Source organism: Coenobita brevimanus, chromosome 5 (genome assembly GCF_032717465.1).
Source record: "Coenobita brevimanus isolate Jiangsu-jjx chromosome 5, ASM3271746v2, whole genome shotgun sequence".
In the NCBI taxonomy this organism is placed as follows: domain Eukaryota; kingdom Metazoa; phylum Arthropoda; class Malacostraca; order Decapoda; family Coenobitidae; genus Coenobita; species Coenobita brevimanus.
Genome location: NC_136958.1, coordinates 10,913,245 through 10,938,000, shown reverse-complemented (window position 1 = coordinate 10,938,000; position 24,756 = coordinate 10,913,245). Strand labels below are relative to the sequence as shown.

Here is a 24,756-nt window from a genome sequence, read left to right as displayed (position 1 = left end):
TGCTTCACCTTGAGAAAATTATCTTTAAAATAAAGATACAATTTCTCAAAGCTCGGAGGAAAAATCGTCCAACAAAGAAACCACCTCAACACTAAAACAAGCACAGTCGCTAATAAAAATAATACAATCAACACCTCGAGGACAGATGATCTCACCAGCATCTAGAGGCCATTCTGTACCACCACCACCACCACCACCAAAACCTATACCATCAACAGTTCCAGAACAGATTATACCATCAACACCACGAGGATAACTTATACCACCAACATTTTAGTACAGATAAACACCATGAACATCGCACCGACTGTATTTTTCCTTTCTCCTACATATATTCGACTTTGTTAATAAAAAGGGAAACAGATTCTGCCATTGTCAATATTGAAGTGATTATGTTTACACACACACACACACACACACACACACACACACACACACACACACACACACACACACACACACACACACACACACACACACACACACACATATATCACACAATAAACAAAAGCTGCTACAACCAAAACATACAAAGCACGGTCAATACTACACTGCTATCAACGAACCACTGTACAAATTACCACAACCAGTATTTTACCACCATGACAATCAGCACTGCACCTTCATTATAACAACCATGACACCAACCACCACATCAACAACCACTTCCAAAATAACCACCACTATAACAACCACAGCCACCACCAAACAATAACAACAACTACAGCTACCTCCAAACAACAACAACCACAGCCACCACCAAACAACAACAACCACAGCCACCTTCAAACAACAACAACCACAACACCGTCACAAAAAATCACTGCCAGCACAACCACCAAGACATCAACCACCACCACAAAACCCACCATCAGACAACAACCATCACCACAATAGCAATCACCACAACAACAAACGTCACCACACCACCACAACTACCACACCACTACTGCCACCATCACATCCACTACTACCGTAACATCAACAACCACAAGCACCACACCACCACAACCTTAACCACAAATACCATCACAACAACCATTATAACAATCTCCACCAACCAAAACCAGTACCATTCCACTACCACACCACATCAGAACGAGCAACAGACCATCACCACAGCTAAACAAGAATACAGCACAGAGAGCGCATACCTCCTCTAACACCTATACCAGACGAATCAGATCACCATCAAAATTAAATCACTTCTTCCTTGGCCCATGACTCACATATCCACAAAAAATCTATTAAAATCTATCAATAACTTTTTTAGGTATCTTGTGGAGAGAGAGAGAAAAAAAAACTATCTGGACTCGAATTCAAATCACCACCAAAATTTTTCCTTGCCTCATGACCCAAATATCCACAAAATCTCATAAGAATCCATCGATAACTTTCAATATCTTGTGGGAAAAAAAAAAAAAAAAAAAAAAGACAAACAAGGGTGACTACATAACCTTCTCTAACTCCCCTGGCGGATGTAACTAGCACTACACCACCACTACATGACCGGCCACCACAATGCTACACCACCAGCATCACTAAAGCATCCCATACCTTCAGATGATTCCCTCCTTCCAGTCTGCATATTGTGAATGGTGTTTCTGTGTTTCGTCCGTAAGTCTTGAGCGCATGATTTTCTGCCATTTATTCTAACTGCGTTGCTGAATTCCCTTATAACCCCATGAAATTTGGTGATTATGTTGTCTGCGAACTGAGTTATTTTATCTTTTATTACACTGGGTGTTGGGTTATGTATTATTTAGTGGTATCGACAGAAGATTTTGTCTAGCAAGAGAGACAGAGTTGTCATAAAAATGGTTAATGATGCTTGTTTCTAACTCTCTCGCTGAAAACATCTCTTCTGATCTGAGTAAAATCGTCTGGTGGTAGTATAGTAGAAATAACAATCAAACACGTCCTCTGAGCAAAGCGGCTCATGTCGAAGGCTTGACTGGTGAGTGATATGAGGTGAGGGCTGTTTCATAATGCTACTGATAGCTTCTTATGCTTAGCTGTATTCCCTTTTATGGTTTCTGTATTTCTTTACTGTACTCAGACATTTACAACGTGGGGAACTAGCATGTATGATTAATGACCTGAGTTGTTGGCACAGGATGACTGATGATGATGATGAATGTTGGATTCGGTTTCCTGTCAACCAAATGTCCGTTTACATATTTGCCCTTCTTTCTCATACTTTACGGCTTTTTTTTCTTCTGATATGTCATTCATATCGATATTAAGAAGTGTGTATTCAGCTAGAACGCACTGAACAACGGCAATTCATTCTCCATGGTCCGGATAACGATTCAAAACCTTGTAAGTCACATTTGTTAGCTTATAGTGTCGGAGTTTCACGTTGAAACAATGTGTAGGAGTCATCATGGCTCTTTTAATGATTATTTTTGCGGAATTTCATCACCATTACAGTATTTCGCATCACGTGTATTTGTGCTTGCTTTTTTTTTGGGCTGACAGATTAACGATTCTTCACGATAACACTAAAAGTTCTCTGTGCATAATTATAATAGTATTTACTCTACTCTGCATAATTTTTGCTTGGATGTAAACCAGTAATTAAGTTACATATTACCTAAATATTTCTTGACAGGTGCTTACAGCAATTAGACTGTAATGACACACTCTGGGAGCCCTCGTAAAAATGTCAGGCTTCTTCATTTAAATGGTTACCATCCAGCGTAGCATATGGCTATCTGAGCTACAAGAAAGTGCGAGTTGTCACACTGAAATCACCTGGACTGCAGAATATTAAAATAATAATTTACCCCCTTAAGGAAGGCTTTTGTGACAGCCCTTGTTAGCCAGCAGACTTCAATTAGTTCACTGGAGGCTTGAGTTCTTGGGAAAAGTTTGTGCTCCCAGTTTTAATGTGAATATTATCACCAAGATATTTACTGTTGATTAAATTATTTCCATATCTGTTTATATCTATTTCAAATACGAGTGATGTGTAACCATGATTTAAGTTACTCAGATTCTTGACGGTCAAGCAAATGTTTTAGGGTTAATATAGTGATATGTGGTCACTAAGAAAGAGTTATACTCATTCACAAACATACAGGTGTTGATCACCAATTAACCTTCTCATGGTCGGAAAACTCTCGTGGGTTGCTCTACTCCAGCTGAAGCCACTTTTTTTTTTTTTTTTTAAGCTGAGAGCAAGTCATACGAACCCGAGTGTCGATATGGTGTCACAATTTGAAAGCCAAACATCTCTGATTGAATGCGGTACTCTGGGACTGGAATGCTTATATGTTTAACAAACTGTTATATCTAAACCCTCTAGTTCGCAAATTCAACTTCCTACCAGCAAGAATAGAATTTATTGATGTCCTGTAGTTTACGAGACTCGCCTTGTAAATATGAAGGCGTCTTTCATATTCCAATCAGACCACCACTAAACGATTTTATTCAGTTCTAACAGCAGAAGAGTTAAGTCTATATCTACTTTCACCAGTTCGAAAAGTCTCTTTTTAGTTGCATGAGTGTCTGATAGCATCGAGAATAGAATATATATATATGAAGTCCTCTGACTGAAAGTGTTGTGCCGTGTTATTCCTTCACCCTGCTGTATCTGTCATAAAAGACTGTCATCAGAGAAATCAGTGAGTCCAGGATTTTGTTGTTTAGTACTTATCCTGTTGCTTAAGACTTTTGTTATATTAGTTGTTTATATTGAGGATGTTGCTACGACTGCCTCAGGTTTAGGCAGCTTAATCCCTTCAGTTCGATGAACCACTCTTTATTTTACACTCCAGACGATTTTATTCAGTTCTGAGAAGACCTCTTATAATGGAGGGGCTAATGAAGGTTATATCAGACATCTTTTCAAAAAGTCTCTCCTAAGCTGAATAACATCGCGGCAGGCAGCAAGAAAAAAAAAAAGTCATCGAACTGATGAGGCTAAAGACTGCTGCAATCTGAGCAGAAAGTGAAAAATACCCATTTGTGTTATTAAAGACTGAATGAGAGATAATCTTAGTGTCACCTGTCCTGGCTTGTCCTGCAGTTGCTCGCTGAGGGAGAGATCGGGCGAATCAGGAGGGGAATAGAACTGTGCATCAGAGGAGGAGAAACTGAGGGGTGTGTACTGCCGCTCCTGAGGTGAGTTGAGGCCCAGTGAGGAGCCAGAGGAGGCAGAGCGAGCCACCTCCCCAATTCTTATGTCAAGAAGCGAGTCAGGCAATGCGATCTTTGGCTCCTGAAGCATGTCTTCGTCAGCCACATCCTCCTCCTGCACCTTCACCTCTTTTTCTTCCTTCTTGCTGTCTGCCACGGGTATCTGTGGCACCTGGTAATCTCCCTCCTCAGCCTTCGCTTGTTCAGTTGTCGTTTCCACCTGAACCTCTTTCGCTTTTAGAGTCTCAGCTATAACAGGCTGTTCTATAGGTTCATAACTTGGCTCATACAGAGGTTCAGGAGCTGCGGTTTTAACTTCCACTGGTTTAGTTTCCTCAGCCACAAACATTTTGGGTTCATCTTTATTTTCAATTACTTGTGGTTCCACCTGAGCAACGGCTGGAGGTTCCATTACAATTGTTTTGGGGTCATCAATAATCTCGTCTGTCGCCCCTGGCCTGATGACGTTCACAACTGGCACCCCCTCTGGTGGTTCAGAGGCCTGGTCAGCAACCGGGACTGCTTCGTCCACACACTGACTGCCAAGGTCCTGATCTGCCACCTCGTTTGTGCCCATCGTTGTCACATCGTCAAGAGTGTTGGCAAAACTTGGGTCGTCACCTTCGCCTCGAGAGGTTCGCCGTGACAGAGGAGGGGACTTGCTTTTAACCTCTCTTACCCTAGGACTCGGAGATCTTGATTTTTCTTTGTTTACTTCTTGCTTTTGTTCTACAGCAGGTTCTTGTGGCTGTTGCTCAGGCTCTTCCTCGACCTCCACACTGCGGGCTGGACTGGACGCTTTTGAACCTCTTGATTTACTTTTGTGTTCACTTTCCTCTGATTGTTTATCTGTTTTGAGTGTGTCCTCAGAAGGTTGTGTGTCAACAAGTGTACCGTCTACAGAGTTCTGGTGGGCACCAGGTTCCCCTGAAAGGTTATTATGGTGTGAGGAGCGAGTATCCTCTGGTGTATCAGGCTCAGAGCTGCTGTCCAGAGACCGTCTGTCGTACACCGGGCTGGCACGCCGTGGCGTCTGCCTGCCTGGAGTCCTCGCACGCTCAGAGTGGCTCCGACCCCGGTTCTTGAAGCGGCCGCTTCCTGCAACACACAGGAAACACGGCTTTAGGGTTTCGCAGTGAAACTCGCGTACAAATTTATGAATTTATTCAGCAAAGTGTTACTCACATTGCAAAAAAAAAAAATAATAATAAGCATAAAAAATGGAAAATAGACATTTAAGAGTAGAACTACACCAAATATGAGTAACCATATCCCGTATTCAAGAAATAAAAGGCTGTGATGCACAGAAAAAAAGAATTTGTTCTTCAGTCCTTTGCAGAACAATGTTCACTAAGCACAACTGAACACAACAATAACGTCACTCTTTCCACCTAAGTTTACCTTCTTTCTTGCGTGAGGCTTTGTCTCTGTCCTTGTCTTTATCCTTGTTGACGCCATCGTAGTCACTGCCTTTCCTGCGTGCTGACGAGGACACTCGGAGGTCCTGCATGTGCTTCTCGAGCCGTTCCTCCTCCCCCTCACTCCCTGAGGCAGAGTCAGACACTGAGCTGCTTCGCTGACGTGACTTTTTCTTGTTCTTGTTCTTGTTAGAGCCAGACACCTTTGTGCGAGCATCACGCTTGCCTTCCTTGATGTTGAAAGACAAATTACTCTTTACCACCCCACCATCGTCATTGTCATACTCAGACAAGTCTCTGTTGTCATCTTCATGGTCTGTTCGTCGGTCTCGCCGTCGATCTGAACGTCGTCTCTCGTTACCTCGGCGGCTGGTGCGGCCACTGCCACCAATAGTTTTAGAACACATACCACATGTTCGTGTCCCGCCGTTATTGATGAAGGTGCAGTGGTCACACTGCCAGGCCAGACTGCTGGGGCCTGAGGGACTCTCTCGTCCATCCAGATCGTCAATATCCTCGCTCTCAGATGACGATCGGCTCTCCTCACTCTCCTCGGAACGTTTGCTCTTGCGACTGCGGCTGCGGCGGCCACTGCTGTCTGCAGCGCTGAACGAACGGGACTTACTGGACTTGTGGGAGCGGTGGGATGTGGAGCGTACAGAGGGAGCTGGAGAGGATGGTACCTTACCAAAAGTGTGCATGGAGTCTGGTATGGACATATTCATGCCCATAGGAGCACCCATGGGAGGTAGAGCCATATGTGGATGATAACCAGGGTAGTAGCCTGGGTACATGGGCATGTGGTGGTGGACGTGTGGGGGTGGGGGGGCCCAGGGGTACCCAGTCATATCACTGCCCACAGAGGACAGATTCATAGAAAGATTGGAGGCAGTGCGTTTCATGCCGCTGGCACTGGGGTGACTCGCAAACATGGCAGCCTGCTGACAGAGCTCACAGGGCGCTCCCCACATCACACCACCAGGGTATCCCATCATGTTCAGCTGCTGGAAACTGTTGGCCTGTTGGGAGGAAAACAATGAATTAATTAGGGAAAAGGTAAAGAAAGATGTAAGATAATGATGATTGTTAATCTGTAAATGCTTCAGCAAGAACAAAAATTGATGTGTGTGTGAAAAGTGTGACGCACCGCATGAGTGTTGTTTAAGGACTGTTGTTGCTGCTGCTGCTGCTGTGACAGTGTGTTGAGGTCACACACTGAGGCTGAGGACACCATGCCCCTGCCCAACGTGCCCCCTCGCCCGCTGGTCATTGCATTGTAGCTCCTCCGTGGTGTTATGCCTGCGAAGGCTGACATGTCAGCTGGAGTGTGGCCTGGAGGGACTGTTGGTCCCGTGGACTCGGTGGGGAAGACTGTACTGTTGGTTGTGGGCTGGGCGGCCATCAGCTGCGCCCACTGGTCATCAGACACACTGAGGGAACGGTTGCGAGGTATGGGCTTGGCTGCCTCACCTTCCCAAGCTGCCCCGCCTTGCCCAGGATCCACCATGGACGTCTGTGAAACATTAGAGGGAGTCAGGCACAGCCACTACTCAAGCACTACATCAGGCTGGCTGGGGAGGCAAGCGCTAACATCTGTTCACACTGACAGACACACATGCAGAGGAGGGAAAGGACTAACAAATGATAGGATTACGAGGTCCTGTCTAAGGAGTATCATGGTTTTTACCGCAAAACTTCTTTGTGCAGGCAGAGGGGAGGGGTACCGATGCTAACAATACTGAGGGCTTACAATTCTAGTAGGGAATATCTTATAGAGAATTAAAAAGCAAACTGAAAATGAATTTTAAGTTATTATAATACATGGTGATTTTCTGCTTGAAACTAAGGCCAGGCAGCAATTTAGATCCATGGACAAAGTTTTATAAGATATTCATCTTCAACTTCCGCACTGCCATGCCTGTCAATACTGCATCGACCACAAAACAAGGCAGACATGGCACTGATGACAAGAACAATCAACACACACACACACACACACACACACACACACACACACACACACACACACACACACACACACACACACACACACACACACACACACACACACACACACACACACACACACACACACACACACACACACACGCACACACGCACACACGCACACACGCACACACGCACACACGCACACACGCACACACGCACACACGCACACACGCACGCACGCACGCACGCACGCACGCACGCACGCACACACACACACACACACACACACACACACACACACACACACACACACACACACACACACACACACACACACACACACACACACACACACACACACACACACACACACACACACACCTTACTGACTCGGAAGACATGACTATACAAAGATCAAGACGTATTCATAAACAATAAACATTTCCTATCCTAAGGTGAGAAAATGATGATGCAGATGCTAATGATGACGGCGATGCTGATGATGAACTGAAATTTACTGAAATTATATCGGACATCTGAAAATGAAATAATACAATACTGGAACTTCCTTTACGTAAAAAAAAAAAAATAGTAGTTTAATGATCAAAAAGTATAATGAAGGCGATCTAGTTATATGGCGTGAATAGGAAGAAGAGGAAGGCTTAGGTTTTATGCATTTCAGCTCTGTGAGGGTCAGACAGTCAATAGATGTTAAGCCTCAGTCTTCCCCTGGAACGCGACCCACATCAAAGTTTTGTCATATCCATGTTCTAAACAGTACTTGCGGGATGAATGGGACAGAGAGATTGGCTAAGAGGCTGTGACAAGAGTAGGTTTGTTGTGAGAGGAGGCGGCTGAGAACCGGATGGAGGGATAGGGAAAGTGGTGAAATTTACAAAGGGTGATGTATTATGCATGGTAGTAGAGGCTTCTACAAGAGGAAGAGTGGAGGATGAAGTGAAGAAGCATTTCCTGTAAAATGGTGTGTGGTAGGATAAAGGGATTTTGCTGAACAAGGACAAAAATATTTGTGTCTCAACTTAGGACCACCTTTGACAGAAGACAGTGTCAAACAACAGATAAATACCGTAACAAAGATGGTGACTAAAAATGTAATGAACCTAATGAACAGTAATGGTGGAGACAAAATATAACGGTGACATCATGACGTGATGAAAGCGTCTTTTGCTTGATAGTAACAGCAAAACTTATACCCATGTCAAAGGAGTGAACAACTAGAGAAATGGTGACCAAATAATGAGTCATATTCTTGTCAGTGTAAGAGGCTCCCTAACGCCTCTTCCACAACACTTTATTTCTGCATATGGTACGTTAACATTCCCTTGTAGGCTACATTATGCCATATACTGAACTGCTGTCTTTAAGGCACCTACTTATAAGCAACACAAGAGAATATTAAAGAGTCATGTGAAATATATATCGCTTAGAAAAACATGCTAAAGAGCCTTCTAAGCCGACGAGAATACGACCCAATGTGGTGAAGGCAGGAAGTGATGAGAGACTCGCTGCCTGATACTAACAGCCAACTTCTTGCGTCTGTTTCTGTTCCTGCGGCGGATGACAGCTGGCAGGGTGCTGTCGGGGGTGAGGGAGTCGTCACTGTAGTCCCGATATTTCTTTCCTCCTTCCTCATGCTGGGATCCATCGTTGTTCCTCACGTTGTGAATCGTAAGCTTCGCCTTCACGACATCATCGTCGTCCACTTTACCGTCGGTGATAGCCAGGCGGCCGTTGATGAGCGCCGACTGGTCATTAAAATCATCTTTCATAGGGTAGAAATGAGGCGAGGGTAGAAATCCACATGTTGCCGAGCGCTGGAGACCCACAGTCGAACTTGTGTACCCACCGCCACCCGAAGATAGGGACAGGAACCCGTGTAGAACCGGAAAAGAACCCATTTCGTGGTTGATCAAGGATGTCCTGCTCAAGTCGGTGCTGAGGTGGTCACAGTGAGAGCAGGAGCAAGGGCACCACATCCTACTGCCCGCACTGACTTACATGGCTAATGGTCCCGTCTTTGTGTCATACCACAACATCTCTTAATGTCTAAGTTTAAGTCCTGAGATCAGTTATTACTGCACTCGCGGATTAGCAAGAGTGAAAATATTAGACCTGAAATGGAAAAATGTGTGAGAGTAGTGATGTGTTGCTATTATCAGGTTTCTTATTGACACAGCATACTTCCCTGAGGAAAATAAACCACGTTTCACACTGAATGGGCCAGGACTGAGGCTGATAAAGTAAGAGGAGCTGCATCCCTTTGCATCCTACCTAACTCTTTGCACCGAGTAATGCTCGAATTAAAAAGGATTTATCTGTACATTTTGGATGAGTAATGCATGTATTTAGTTACTAAAGTTGAGCTGTTTGTTTGCATAACTGACTCCTCATATGCGTATATAAATGCAAAGTGCTCTGCTGACGGAAAAATTATGTTCACAAAAAATTTACTAAACTTGTGGCTGACGTTGCAGCATGAACTATTACCAGACGACGACCAAAGCTAGTGCTGCAGTGACTTCAGCTATAGTCTCTTATCTAATTCAAAGACACGATATCTTTCTCCCAACCAAACGAAAAATTCAGTGAGTTCCCATTGCAGTGTTTACGAGCCGCGTGCAAAGGATTTAGGATCGGTGGGCGCCAGACGAAGGTGAGCAATGCAGGGCGATCAGAGAACACGTGGTGGAGGCGGCGGCTTGGCGGGAGTCGGGCTATATCCACTCAGTTGGGCTCTCTTGGCTATATCCGCTTCTGCTCCTTCACCGCATGGCTTGGCCCCCAAAGTATAACAACTCAATCTCTCGCTTATTTTGCTGTTCTCAAACAACACTTTTTTTTTTATAGTCTCATCACTACTCATTAAATCCGACCACTCCCATCTCTAACTTCCTTTGCCCCAACACTCGTTACTCGCTGCTTTCTGATGTCCAACCTATAAACTTGTACGAAAATTATGTTTCATAGGCTCCTAACTACTAAAAACTTTATCATACACTTATTTATCACCTATTCGTTTTTTCATACCCCTTCCTGTAATTTTACCGTGAACATTCGTCACACAAAGAGAAAGAAGACGAATCTGTCAGAGGTAATAAGTAGGAATGCGATATCAATGTCACGTATGTGCTCGACAAGATGGCTCAAATCAACGATGTGTGTGTGTGTGTGTGTGTGTGTGTGTGTGTGTGTGTGTGTGTGTGTGTGTGTGTGTGTGTGTGTGTAACGCGAGACACACGACCTTCACAAAATACTTGGCGCAATGCAATAACTGCCTGGCCAGGGTGACGAGGAAGGGTGAGGAAAGACAGAACGGTGAAAGTTGTAGGGAATAAACATGGAGAGAGACAAACAAAGGTGAAAATGTGGCTGAGAGAGAGAGAGAGAGAGAGAGAGAGAGAGTGTGTGTGTGTGTGTTTATTTGGTGGGGCGTGTGGTGAAGTAATTTCAAGTTTCCTGGCACCAAATCTCTAAAAGCGCGCGCGTGCGTGTTTTTTTTTTTTTTTTTTTTTTTTTTAGTAACGTCGAGATACCTGGCATCAGACACCTACTTGCGTGTGCGTGTGTCTGTAATATGGCTGTGCATGTTTGTCAAGTCACCTGGCACTCTACACCTGTGTGTGTGTGTGTGTGTGTGTGTGTGTGTGTGTGTGTGTGTGTGTGTGTGTGTGTGTGTGTGTGTGTGTGTGTGTGTGTGTGTGTGTGTGTGTGTGTGTGTGTGTGTGTGTGTGTGTGTGTGTGTGTGTGTGTGTGTGTGTGGTTGGTCAGGCAAGCCAAATCACCTGGCAGCACACACGCACATACACCTGCCCCACACCTGTCTGTCAAGTGGTACTATGAGATCTAATAATAATAAAACACACACACACACACACACACACACACACACACACACACTTCTCTCTCTCTCTCTCTCTCTCCCTCTCTCTCTCTCAAGCCCAGTGACTCATCTCCACCACCTCCTACTGACACACTGGTAGGCTCACGCAGGTATAAATAACCCGACATTTTTTTTTCTTTTTAGACAGCTGGATTATCGCCCAGTAGAACAGTTCCGCGTTTTTTTATGAATTAATTTATGTCTACGAGTTTATGTAAATACTTCTTTATGTAGCGATTTAAATGTTTTTTTTATTAATTCGCTTTATATATATATATATATATATATATATATATATATATATATATATATATATATATATATATATATATATATATATATATACGTATTGATTGACTGATTTATTGATTTAGTTATGTATATACTGATGTATTTATCTGTAAGTACTTGTATGCAGTTCATAGGTATGCGTGTATTGACTTGATGTATCCACTTATTTGTTTGTTCTTTGACTTGTATTTTTTTTTTTTTTTTAATGGTCGTGTTGGTGTGTGGTGACTGGCATTTGATACACGATGGCTCATCGTTAAAACGAGAGATATACAATAATTCGAGAATTTGAATGGCTAAAAGAATGTAGTAATATCATGCTTTTTTAGACGTCGTGGTTAGTAGTGACTCGAATTGAAGTTTTAATGAATTACGGAAGGGAGGTAAGAGATGCATAAGTCTGTGAGTATTAAACAGTAATGACAACGAAAAACTGTACTCCACTGCGTAATTTTTGATTGGCATGTTAGAGAATGGGCCTTTTGGTGCTTTAATGAAGACGGAAGCATCCTAACGATATATATTTCCAGATAATGACATACCACAATGAATAGTATCGTGACTTTTGTTATTATTGGTGTTGGATTGTGACTCGAATTAGATGAAGGATGTTCAGCGGAATGGACAAGTATATATGTATTTTTATTTTTTTAAGGGTCTGTGGTTGAGTTTGTGGTGGTTATGGTGGTGCATGTGGTTGGTGATTGTAGTGATGGGTGACAATGGTGATGGCTGTGGTGGTGATAAGTGATGGGTGTGGTAGGAAATGGCTGCTGTAAAGAGGTGGTGATGGTTGTGATGGTGGTGATGGTAAGTCGTTATGTTGGGAAGTGGCCGTGGTAGTGGTAGGGGATGGTGTTGCAGTAGTGGTAGGTAGTGCTGCATAGGTGGAAGGTGATGTGGTGATTGTGGTAGGTGGTGTGGTAGGGGTGGTAGGAGGTGGTTGTGGTAGGGGTGGTAGGAGGTAGTTGTGGTAGTGGTGGTAGGAGGTGATTGTGACAGTGTTAATATGAGGTCGTTGTGGTCGTGGTGGTAGGTGATGATTGTGGTAGTGGTGGTAGGAGGTGGTTGTTGCACTGATGGTAGGTGGTGGTTGTTGTAGTGGTGGTAGGAGGTAGTTGTGGTAATGGTGGTAGGAAGTGGTTGTGGCAGTGGTGATAGGAGGTGGTTGTGGCAGTGGTGATAGGAGGTGGTTGTGGTAGTGGTAAGAGGTGGTTGTAGTCGTGGTAGTAGGAGGTTGTGATAGGAGGTGGTTGTGGTAGTGGTAGGAGGTGGTTGTGGTCGTGGTGGTAGGAGGTGGTGGCAGGAGGTGGTTGTGGTAATGGTGGCAGGAGGTGGTTGTGGCAGTGGTGGTAGACGGTGGTTGTGGTAATGGTGGTAGGAGGTGTTTGTGGTAGTGGTGGTAGACGGTGGTTGTGGTAGTGGTGGTAGACGGTGGTTGTGGTAGTGATGGTAGACGGTGGTTGTGGTAATAATGGTAGACGGTGTTTGTGGTACTGGTGGTAGACGGTGGTTGTGATAGTGATGGTAGACGGTGGTTGTGGTAGTGGTGGTAGGAGGTGTTTGTGGAAGTGGTGGTAGACGGTGGTTGTGGTAGTGGTGGTAGGAGGTGGTTGTAGTAGTGGTAGGAGATGGTTGTGGTAGTGGTAGGAGGTGGTTGTATTAGTGGTAGCAGGAGGTGGTTGTGGTAGTGGTAGCAGGAGGTGGTTGTGGTAGTGGTGGTATGAGGTGGTTGTGGTAATGGTGGTATGAGGTGGTTGTGGTAATGGTGGTATGAGGTAGTTATGGTAGTGGTGGGAGGTGATTGTGGTAGTAGTGGTGTTAGCTAGGTCGTTTTGGTGGGGAGGTATTTGTGACAGTGATGGTATTTGACTGTGGTTGAGGTAGTGGTGGTGGAAGGAGGTTGTGGTTGTGGTATGGTGGCAGGTGGTTATGATAGGAGGTGTTTGGGATGGTGGTGCCTGGGTGTTGCTGTGGTGGCTGTCGCTGTTATGGTGTGGTGGTGCTTATGGTTGTAGGTGGTGAATGTGGTGGTGATGGTGGTAGTGGTTCTAGTGGTGATTGTGGTGGTGGTGGTGATGATGTGGGGTTCTAGTGGTAATGGTGGTGGCATGGGGTTGTGGTGGTGGTGGTGGTATATGGTTGGTGTGGAGGCGGTAGTTAGTTATGGCTGTGGTGGTGGTGATTGTTGGTTATGGCTGTGATGGTGTTGGTAGTTGGTTATGACTGTGCTTATGGTGGTGGTGGTGGTGGTGGTGGTAGGTGGGTATGATAGCAATGGTGACGTGGTTATATTGGCAATGGTGCAATGTTGATGTTTTGAGTGGTGTTGACAGTAACTGTGATGAGGTATAATGGTGGTGACGTGAAAGGATACTGATGCTGGAGATGTTATGGTCCTGCTATGGTGGGTTATGAAGGCGTTACGTGTATTAATACGTCTGGTGAGCTATGTAATGATTTCAAGTTCCATATAATGTAGTGATACGTGATGTGATGGGATGATAACAATGCGATGGGGAGGTGGTGATGGTATCAAGTGGTGATGGTGTGTATGACGCAGTGCAGAAATGATGTTAGCAGTTATGAAGTTAATGTTGTGCAGGTATCTGATGATGTGGTTGATGTGATGATAGTGTGGAATGTTATGACGGTGATGGTAATGGCTACTGATGATGACAATTACCAGCTGTGATGATACTGGTGATGACGGTGAGAGGTATAAAATGACAGTAGCGAAGGTAGGGTTGTGGTGGCGAAGGTGATGTGGTAATGGTATAAGATGTAATAATTATGGAGATGATGATTCCGGTAGTCGGTGATGATGGTGATAATGAGGCGTAATGATGGTGTGAGGTGAACTATGGTGACTGTAGGAAAGTCATGATAGTAGAAGTGATGTGATATGACAAGGTGGTGGTGATGCGAAGTGTAATGACGGTATATACAGTATGTAATAAGATGAAAATGTATTGGTTGTGGTGGAGATAAGGTGAGGTTTAGTAGTAATGGGAGTTGGGCTGGAATAAAGATGATGATGATGATGATGATGATGATGATGATGATGGTGGGGGTGAGGGTGCGAGGTATAGCCTAATGATGGTGGTGGTGACGATGATGGTGAGATGTAATGATGCGATAAGATGGTGTTGATGGCGTCCAATTATGGGAGATGGCTGTGGTGTTGACGTCATTGGCTGCCACTGTGCCGCTGTCCAAATAAGCTTTCAATCCCAGTATATCCCTTGTAAGCTCACTATGGTTGGTAGTTCTATTTTCTCTTGTGTTTTGTTCTTTCAGTCCCTTTAATCGCCACACCTTACAAAATAGACATAAAGCTCCACAGTTGAGACAAATGGTATACAATAATTCTAGAAGATTTACATACAGCAAAATGCCAAACGCCAACTACACGAGCATATTAAGTCCCCAAAATGCTCTTCACATGACTGTTACAAGTAGAATTCCTTTGCTTTCATATCGAACACCAGGAGCTATGGGTGTACAACACTTAATACACATCCTCGAAATTTGTTTTGAAAAATGAATGTATTCCCATGGGCTCTTGCTTCTGGTCCTTGATAATGAAGGCAAACGGGGCCAATGTGAGTACTGTACACGGTTTTTCAGTAGTCTCTTTGGAACACATTAGTAAGATATGGCTTTTAATGATCGTTATCAATTTTCATAAAGTTCGCGTGCAATCGATCTTACAGTACCACCTCTTTCGGTCGATATATATTGGGATACGTATGTCAGAGTGGAATATTGTTGCACAATAAGGCCATTTTCGATCACTAACGGCTTTTCTTTCTCTCGGCCGTTATCTAAGGGATGGGACAAAAGCTTGATGCCTTGACGACGCACAATGCTTTTTACAGTCGTTATCAATCTCTTCTCACGGTATTTTGGCGGAGAGGTTACAGTTATGTATTGAAGTCGTACTACGAAGCCCCTACGGTCGGCATCAACTCCTCCCGGCAGTCGTGGCCTGGTTGAAAGTAAAGATGGTGGGAAGATGTTGGTCAAGTCCTGAGATCGAAAATATTAAGCCTTTATCGGTTACTACCAATGTCTTCATCTTGCGACTGTAGTCAGTTCATTCTCTCCATCCGTCGCTGGTACTGTGTTCAGTCTCTCCACCCATTGGTTGCAATCTGTTCAGTTTCTCCATCTTGCAGTTCTAGCCTGTTCAGTTCCTCCATCTGTCGGTCGTACTCCATCTCTCCATCCGTCTGTTCCTATCCCATTCATCGTTGGTCGTAGTTTGTTCCGACTCTCCGTTCGTCGGTCGAAGTTTGTTCAGTCTCTTCATCAGATGGTTGTAGTCTGTTCAATCTTTCCATTCGGTCACAGTAATGTGATAAACGTGGAGAATGCCTGGAGAATGTTGCACTCTTATCTTGAGGTCATTTTTAGCTTCCGTCTATGGGAATCAAGCATTCATCGGTCGCTGTCAATCTCTTCCTCGAGCGGCCGTAGCCTCGTGAAGATGAAGGACGGCTGCGTTGGGATGTTACCGTCATAATTTGAGGCTGTGCTGGGCTTCCGCCCACGTATTACAAGTCTAGGGAGCGTACATCTTGAGGTATTACTTTCTAGGTCGCAGACACTCTCCAGCCAGAAGTTGTACTCTCACGAGGGTAGAGGATGGGTAGAGAATGTTACCGTCATATCTCGACGTCGTACTAGGCTTCCGTCTACGTGAATTAAGCCTAGGTAAGTGCGTGGCCGAGTGCTGCTGTCGGCGGCACCTGAGCTAAAGTGGTGTGGTGTGGCTCCGTCCCGCCGACCAATGTGCCAACACAGTTTCGGTTGCCAATTTATCTGTGTTATGGCTAAGTTTTGTATATTTCTTATTTAATATGCATCTTTACTAAACTTGAGAATAACCTAGCAATTTTAGCTCATTTCTTTGCAATTTTCCAGAAATTTATGTCCAGACTGTTTCTATCAACTTTTGAGAGCAAGTTTAGCAACCTCTGTAAATCTGTGTTTTAGAGCTTTGGGTATCGTATCTACAGGCATTTACCACTTTTGAACGGTAAATTTTGCTGATCATTACTGATTTAAGTCATATTTTGACGATATACTAAAGATCTTAGCAACATTTATAGCGATTTACGTGGTTCCGTGAAGCGAGCTACCTTCTTATTTGGCAACTCCGCTCCCACAGCAATGGTCGTGTTCATAAAGGATCCTAACCTATTAAGAAGACAAATAAACCTCCATAACAGTTAACTGTCATCATAGTTGGCTTTGATTATCGTATTTTTGCCACTTTAATATTAACTATGATTTTATTATGAAGTAATTGGTAGTTCTGTGAGTGAAGGCATACGTATACATGACCAGTCTTATACCCGACTTAAGCTTATGAGAGTTATAAATATGAAACCAGACTAATTTTGGCATCAAGCTGGCACCGTGGGAGATGTATGAACCAAAAGTATCGCTATACCCTAATTTGTAATAAGGTTTACCTATAATCCATGACCTGCTGTTTATTTAAGGTAGTATCCAGGCTTCATTTTCTGTAATGTGTATCGCCGTAACATTTAGTGCTGGCAACTCGCTGCCTGGGAGGCAGCCAAACCAGGGGCTGCCGGGAAGGTGAGGGTAAGGGAATAGGGGACCGTATTCTCGTAGGCTTATGAGGCTCCCTGACACATATTGCATAGCGATTTATTTATATTCCATACCTTAACATTCCACTGCATTTACATCCTCTTATTCTCCTCCCTTCATGTTTTTATTCCTTTCAATACGTTGTCTTATTTTTCACCCATCCTCTCCCCAGAATATATCCTTCAGCTTTGGAGACACATATAACCGAAGAGATGTAATATAATCTTCATTCACTCCCTCATTACAAAGTCTATCTTAAAATGAGGAAACTCTGGTAGAGATAGTGAGAATAAAACAGATATGACGGCATCGTGCCGATAGGTTAACTAGGACACAGTTGGCACAAATAACTTGCAAAAGCACCATCAAGATGTCATGCAAAAATATTTCAGTATGGAAGAAGGCTTGAAACTCTCAGCCCATTAGTGATGACGAAGAGAAGAAGGAAAGAGCTAACGATGATGATGATGATGATGATAACAATTATGATAATGATAATGATGATAACGATGATGATGATGATGATGATGATGATGATGATGATGATGGAAGGAAGAGAACGATGAGGAAAAGGGGACAGAATGAAAGTAGCAGTGAAAGTGGCGGTGGGTGGGAGGTGAGAAGGGAGGGAGAAAAATAAATCAAGACGTGAAGGTATAATGTTGTGAAGGTTGGCAAGGTGTTCGCCCTGCAGGCTAATACATCCCACAGAGGAAGGCTTTGGTTTAGTGCCCATCAACGACACGACGTTCAAAAAAAAGGCAGACAATCTATATACGCTATGTCTCAATCTTCCCCCAAAATACGATCCTCAGCCGTCGATGTTATAACCCTCCCCAATTGTGCTCTACGTTAAGAGATACAAAAGTGAAACAGATATTGGCCACAAGTCTAACCATCCCCGAAAATCAACTCTGGTATCATCTAGTGAGGTGGCACATACTACACCCGCCCCTCACCACTGTTTGCCCCGCCTGTCATCGCCGCTGTGACGAGCAAGACTGACTGACTCATCCTGTGGCATGACAGACAGTTAAGTGCACCTCACCAGTCATCTCTAGCTATCACCCTTTGACTGATGAATTTTGCCCTGCTAAATAAAATGATCTGATGCTATCCGGATATTTTGATCGGTCAGACAAAATATTCCGATACTACTGTACTATGATTTCCCTTGGCCAATAAGTGAACTAATCAGGTAGCCAAAGTTTCGTTTAGCTGAATGAAACCATCTGGTATGTCTAGGAGTGCCTTCAACTGATTTAAATTATCTGTTATTAGCTTTATAATGCATGTATTTATATATGTAAGCATTTTGCACACACCTGCCATAGATGGATAACTTTACTGTAAATGTTCATCAAACCGTGTTTTATGGGTCCTGAAGGACAGCTTATCCAATGGGTCGAAATGAATGGCCTCCACCTAATGCTTCATGCAAGACTATACGTGTGGGAGGTTTTCATCGTGAATGGCGAGACGGGAATGTGGAAATATGTTCTGTTGGGTTGGTATTGTCTGTGAGTGCAACAGTCTGTATACCTCCTGTCGACAAGATGCGAAGATGTAAGAACACATGTAAGGACATAATTGTGTACTCCTGTAAATATCCCCAGGACTGAACCATGGGCTTGATGAATGGGAAAATAAATAAATAAACAAGATACACTGCCAGGTCCTACATTGTCCCCAGCATGCAACATTTGGTCAAATGCTAATGACAGCAGCCATGTACTGTTTCAGTGAAGTTCCATGCAAGTCATGTTATGTAGATACCCTGCCCGGATTATTTCCTCCCCAGTTCATTCATCTACTCTCCCTTACCACCCACCCCCGCTGCGGCTTCCCCAAACTTTGGAGGTTGGTTTTAGTTTTCATCTAACAAGCTGAAAAGTGAGGCGCAGAAAGAATATTAAAGTGTCAGTGTGGTTGAAAATAAATACACAGCTATGAATAAGGACTTGCGACTGGTTATAAGTTGTACCACAGCTACTACTAAGGAACAGGTTGCCTCAAAAACCGTGATTATGGAAAAAAAAAAAAAAAAAAAAAAAACGCACCACAGCTGGTAAAAACTGTATCAAAAACATTACCCAGAAACAAGGTGCCTCAAAAAGTGAGACTATGAGTAAAAAATTGTACCACAGCCAACATCAAAATCAAGCTTATCTTTAGGTAAAAACTGTAGCAGCCACCACCAGGAACAGGTTGTTTCAAAAAATGTGACTACAGGCAAAAGTGTACAGAAACACCCGTGTTGAGAATGTATTACCCTCAGCTCATTACGCTCACTGGGGACAAAATAAAACACGTCACTCATCCGACAACCGGCATTCAACAGCTAAAATGGTCTACCTGACTGCATCCACGTTATCATCATCATTATTATCATCATCATCATTATCATCACCATCGTCATCATCATCAACAACAACAACAACAACAACAACATCTTTCGCATCTTTCTCCATTCTGGCCTTATGGACTGATAGCCTGTTCCATCAAACCCCAGCAAATCGCCAAATTTCATATCCACCTTGTTCTCGGTCTGTCTCTCCCTCTCACTCCACATCTGGCCACATTAATGAAAAAGTTATTCGACGATTTTCTACCCTGCCTGAAGGATTTCCCTAAGCTGAATAAGAGTCTGATGTCAGCCAGAACAAACTATATGTAGGAACGTACTTTGCAACTAGTGTTAAACAAGAATTATCTCTTCGAGTATAAGACTTAGTAACATTTATTAACTCCTCCACTACGACAGTCTTTCTAAAAGAAAAAAAAATCGTCTTACGGTAGCGTAAATGAAATGAACAAGTACAAAAGTATTAGATAAATGCAGGAGCTTCAGGGTCCTGATATGGGCCTTAGCTAAAGCCACAAAAATTTACGGGAGGAAGGCACCTCCTGTCCGACAAAATAAGAAAAAAAAAAGTGAATTACTAACAGATAAGACCGCTACAACAGATGCCCTGACATAATGAAGGGGTTAGTCATTTCACAACGATGACTTTTTTTAAAATCACCAGACGAAGTTATCCAATTTATGAAAGGTTTCCCGCGTTGAAGTTAGACACAATATCCCATCCAACAACTCCTTTTGCCAAACTGAATGAAATCGTCTGACATTAGCATGAAGAAGCTAAATAAAAGTCATAGCATTCGCCCACGAATGCGTATCGCATGCAGTCATTAAAAAACAAACAAACAAACAAAAAACTAGAGCAGTAATCCTCTTGCAAGCGGTGGTATATCATCACAGGTTCGCACAATCTAAAAAAAAGTCTTAGGGTTTCACCTGCCGCGTTTCAGTGTCACTTTACTTTAAAAAAAAAAAAAAAAAAAAAAAATAGATCAGTAATCCTCTGGGAATCGGAGGCATATCACAGCAGCTTCGCCAAAATTATTAACCAACAAGCCAGATATCCCGGGATACTGCCCACAAAGTTTGGATACAATTTGCCCACTTGATTTTGAGTTATTCTGGCAACAAACAGAAACACAGATGCAGACAATACAGGATCACCTCGTTAGGCTGGCAACAACAAGGCATCGCCGCACTGAAGGGGTTACATAATCTTACACCATCCCTCTCCCCATTTTCGATTCTCTCTCTCTCTCTCTCTCTCTCTCTCTGCACAGATTGCCTTGGAGCACGGCCACTACACATAAACATTAACCTGTCTCCAGGAGATTAGTGTCACAAATCTAGCTATATTTTGGGACAATGAGGCGAGACTGTCAAGCTAAACCGCAACCACAAAACTATCCTATTACAAGACGGCCTTGGTAATAATTATACCTTTGTAGCCTGAACCCAATAAAAAAATACCGATACATCTAATAATTTGAGCCTCTGTTTCAGTATGATGTAGATTAGTGCTGTGGAAAAATAATACACGTTAACTCTTGTCTTTTTTCTATGCGTCCGACTTTGGGTATAGGTTTAACAGTGCGTTCCCTGAATCCCAGCAGTCCTCCTACGTACTTCGCCTTCCTTTTAATGTAATGTTTTGCTAATGCCTGATAATTTTCTTCCAGACCTGACCTTAGTTAACGACATTGGTCACTTTGTCTTTTTTTATATAACTGAAATTACCGCCAGACTAATTATTTTGGTTATGGATGGATCTCAGGTACTGAAGGACTTTGCAGAAAACTGGTGATGAAAAACTAAAGTGTGTGTGTGTGTGTGTGTGTGTGTGTGTGTGTGTCAGAGAGAGAGAGAGAGAGAGAGAGAGAGAGAGAGAGAGAGAGAGAGTTAAATTAAATGAGTAAATAATACCTGAGAAAAGGAAGAAAGAGAGGGGAGGAGGAGAAAGAAAAGGATAACAAAGGAGATGAAGAGAAACGCAAGATAGGAGAAAATAAAACGAAAAAAAGGGGAGAGATTGCTGAGAAGCGAGTGAGAGGAGTGACAGGAAGCGAAAGGAAGGAGCGGAGGAGAAGAAAAAGGCAAAATTAGACATGAAAAGAAAAATTTGAGAAAAAGGTATTGGAGGAGCTGAAAAAAGGAGGTTTATAGAATTCTTCGATACAAAAGCTTCATATTCTCTGCCACAGCCGTCTCTTTAACTTTTATGTTTTATAGTGCTGGTTGTTCAAATTTTTACTGTCGCTCTTCAACTCATCAAAACACTTAAAATGCAAACTACAGCCAATACTGAAGTGAAATACAAGAAAAAAAAATACGATAACAATTTACAGCATGGATATTTCTTTGTTGTAAGAACTTGTTAAGATCCTTTATTTATACCACCCCAGGTCTCTCACTGTGCAAAAACACACCCATTCTTAGTTTTTTTTTTTTTTTTTTTTTTTTTTTTTTTTTTTTTTTTACGATGGCTGTTTTTCTGTTATCTGGGTACTCTTTTTTCCGGCTCAGGAATGACCATTAACCTTTTCACTTAGATAACGGTTGCTATGCTCCATTCTGGCCAGCTGCAAACGAGTGTTTCCAGCTTACGTCAGGCCTCGTATTGTGATTTTTGCGGAAGTGAACAGGTACTAAAATTCTGACCTTAAAAACAACTGAACGAATCATTAAATTCTCTGACAATCGAAAATGATCAAATTCTTCACTTCTCTGAATTCGCACAAATGAGCGACAAGACAGAAAGCACGAGACGCTCTTATATACTTGGCTTCTTCCCTCGCAGTCATAAATGAAATATAAAGATACTGATGAAAATAATATTCTCCCGCTCATACCCTGCGCACTTCAGATCAAACACAATATTAGAAACGACTTCACAAAAAATTCGTCGCTGGAAACGATAGGCAGAGGCGGCGGGACAAGCAGTAAAACGGCTGGAGGAGGTCGTGAAATGCCGGGACCTCCCTGAACACCGGCATTTATCTTTTACGGCCGTGTGTGGCCTGGTGGTGAGGTGATGTAACGCAGCCAAGACACATCCCGGTAACAACACGGTATATAGTTTGGCGCCACTCATTGCGATTTTCTTTTTATTCTTGCTAATTCTAGACAACTTTCTTCAGCTTAGGAATAACCTCTCTTTTTCAAGCGTATAATGAGTACTGTACCTAACCCCTCCAGCATGAAAAGCCTGACCTAAACTACAGTCGTCTGGAGATAACAAGAATAGAATTTAAAAAGCGTCCTCGAGTTGAAGGGACTACGCACATATTCCAGGGATGGTGTAGCTCTCTGTATCTATTTGTTTACATCTATAACTATCAATTTACTGCCAACGTTTCATCCTAAGTATCAGTGTACATTGGGGTGGGTATAATGCCTCCGTCTCCCTAGCCTCGTAATGACAACTAGCTAACTCCTCCTTCCACCACAGAGGAGGACCCTGCTTCTTCCGAATGTGATATAGCCCGTTGCGAACTCAGACGTGATGCCACACTCTCCCTTTGTCTTCCTGTCATATTCTCGGACGTCTTTTTCTGTCACATTCGCTTCTAAATTAACTTCGTTCGCCTTCCATTTCTGTGCGTGGGGTTGGCTTGGAGGAGAGACATATCATATACTAAGTTCATGGTAGAAGAATATACCACTTTATCTGCTTCAGCCACACTTGTACGTTCAGCGATACAAAGGTATATCAAGCGTTAAAAAAGACGTAAAGGCGTGGAAGGAAGGAAAAGAGCGGGAAGAAAGACAAGTTTGGCGAAAGGAGAAACGTGTGTGAGGGAAGGAAAATAAATGTGGAAGTATGAAACGGAAGGAATAGAGATGGAAATAAGTAAGGGAAGAAGGAGAAGAAAGATGAAAAACGTGAATGGAGAAGTGGGGAGGTGTTAAAGTGTAAGTGGAAAATATAGAGGTGTGAAACTGTAAGATGGAGAAAAGGAAATGTATGGAGGAAAGAACTGACGAGACGTGAGGCATGAGAAAGGGAAGAAGTAATGTGGAAGTGTCAGAAAGGGAAGGGGAAAGGTGTGAAGAAAAAGAGGAAGTGTAGAAATATAGGTTCGAAGAAAAAGAGAAGAGGTACGTGACCATTAGAAATAGATGCAGAGGAGTGGAGGCGTAAGAAATGGGGGAAAAGAGGAGGTGCGGTAATGTATGAAGGAAAAGAAGAATGGTGTGGAAGCATAAAAAGAGGAAAGAATGTGGTGTGGAAGCATGAGGACAGTGGAGATGTGAAGAGGTAGATGAGAGATGTGGAAGTGCGCAAAAGAAGTGATGTTTAAAAATGTAAGAGAGGAAAAGATGTGGAGATGAGAAGGAAGATGATATCTGGGGGAGGTTGAGGAGTATATATAAAACAGCAAGATAGGAAGGTTTGAAGAGGAAGGTGTGAAGCGGAAGAAGAGAAGGGAAAAAGGGAAGGAAATAGGAGGAAAAAATGGAAACTTATACGTGGAAGTGCAAGAACAGGAGGCGTGAAGAAGATAAGAAAAAGGAAATATAGGAAGACGAAGAGAAAATAGGGAAAAAGGAAACAGAGGAAGAGGAAATTTGAGAGTGTAAGAACGGAAGGTGCGAAGAGCAAGAGGAGGAGGAAACATACAGTAGGAAGACGAGTGAAAATAGAAAAAAAATGGAAATAGAGAAAAAGGGAGTGCGGAAGTCTAAGAACGGGAGGTATGAAGTGAAAGAGAAATACGAAAAAGAGGAAGAGGAAAAGAAAACACAGGACGGACAAAAGGAACCTGCAGATGACATGTGAAAGTGCAGGAAGAAGAGGTGTGAATAGGAGAAACCTAGGGGTAAGACAGGCGTGCCAATAAACACCCCCGGCACCAGTCGTCACATTACCAAGAGGCTCAGATACGGTAGTGGATGTGACGCAACCTTCTCCCCCAACACTCTCTCCCTACGCTCTCCCCTCACCCCTTCATTTCCCCTTTACTGCCTCCCTACCCTCTCTGTCATAACCTACCTATCTCGCCTCCCCTCTCCGCTCTCTCTACGCGTTCCCCTCATCCCTCACTTCCTCTCTCTCTCTCTCT

General features: G+C 43.2%; 1 protein-coding gene across 1 annotated transcript in view; it reads right to left on the bottom strand.

Annotated features, from left to right (window-relative positions):
• Window positions 1-24,756, bottom strand: part of LUBEL (Linear Ubiquitin E3 ligase) — a 310,315-nt gene that overhangs the window by 125,955 nt on the left and 159,604 nt on the right. Inside the window, exons 10-12 of the mRNA XM_080270475.1 lie at window positions 6,709-7,074; window positions 5,535-6,580; window positions 4,013-5,237 (exon numbers count right to left, since the gene is read on the bottom strand). Coding sequence (XP_080126601.1) covers window positions 4,013-5,237; window positions 5,535-6,580; window positions 6,709-7,074 — 2,637 coding nt within the window. The remainder of the gene's footprint in view (window positions 1-4,012; window positions 5,238-5,534; window positions 6,581-6,708; window positions 7,075-24,756) is intronic.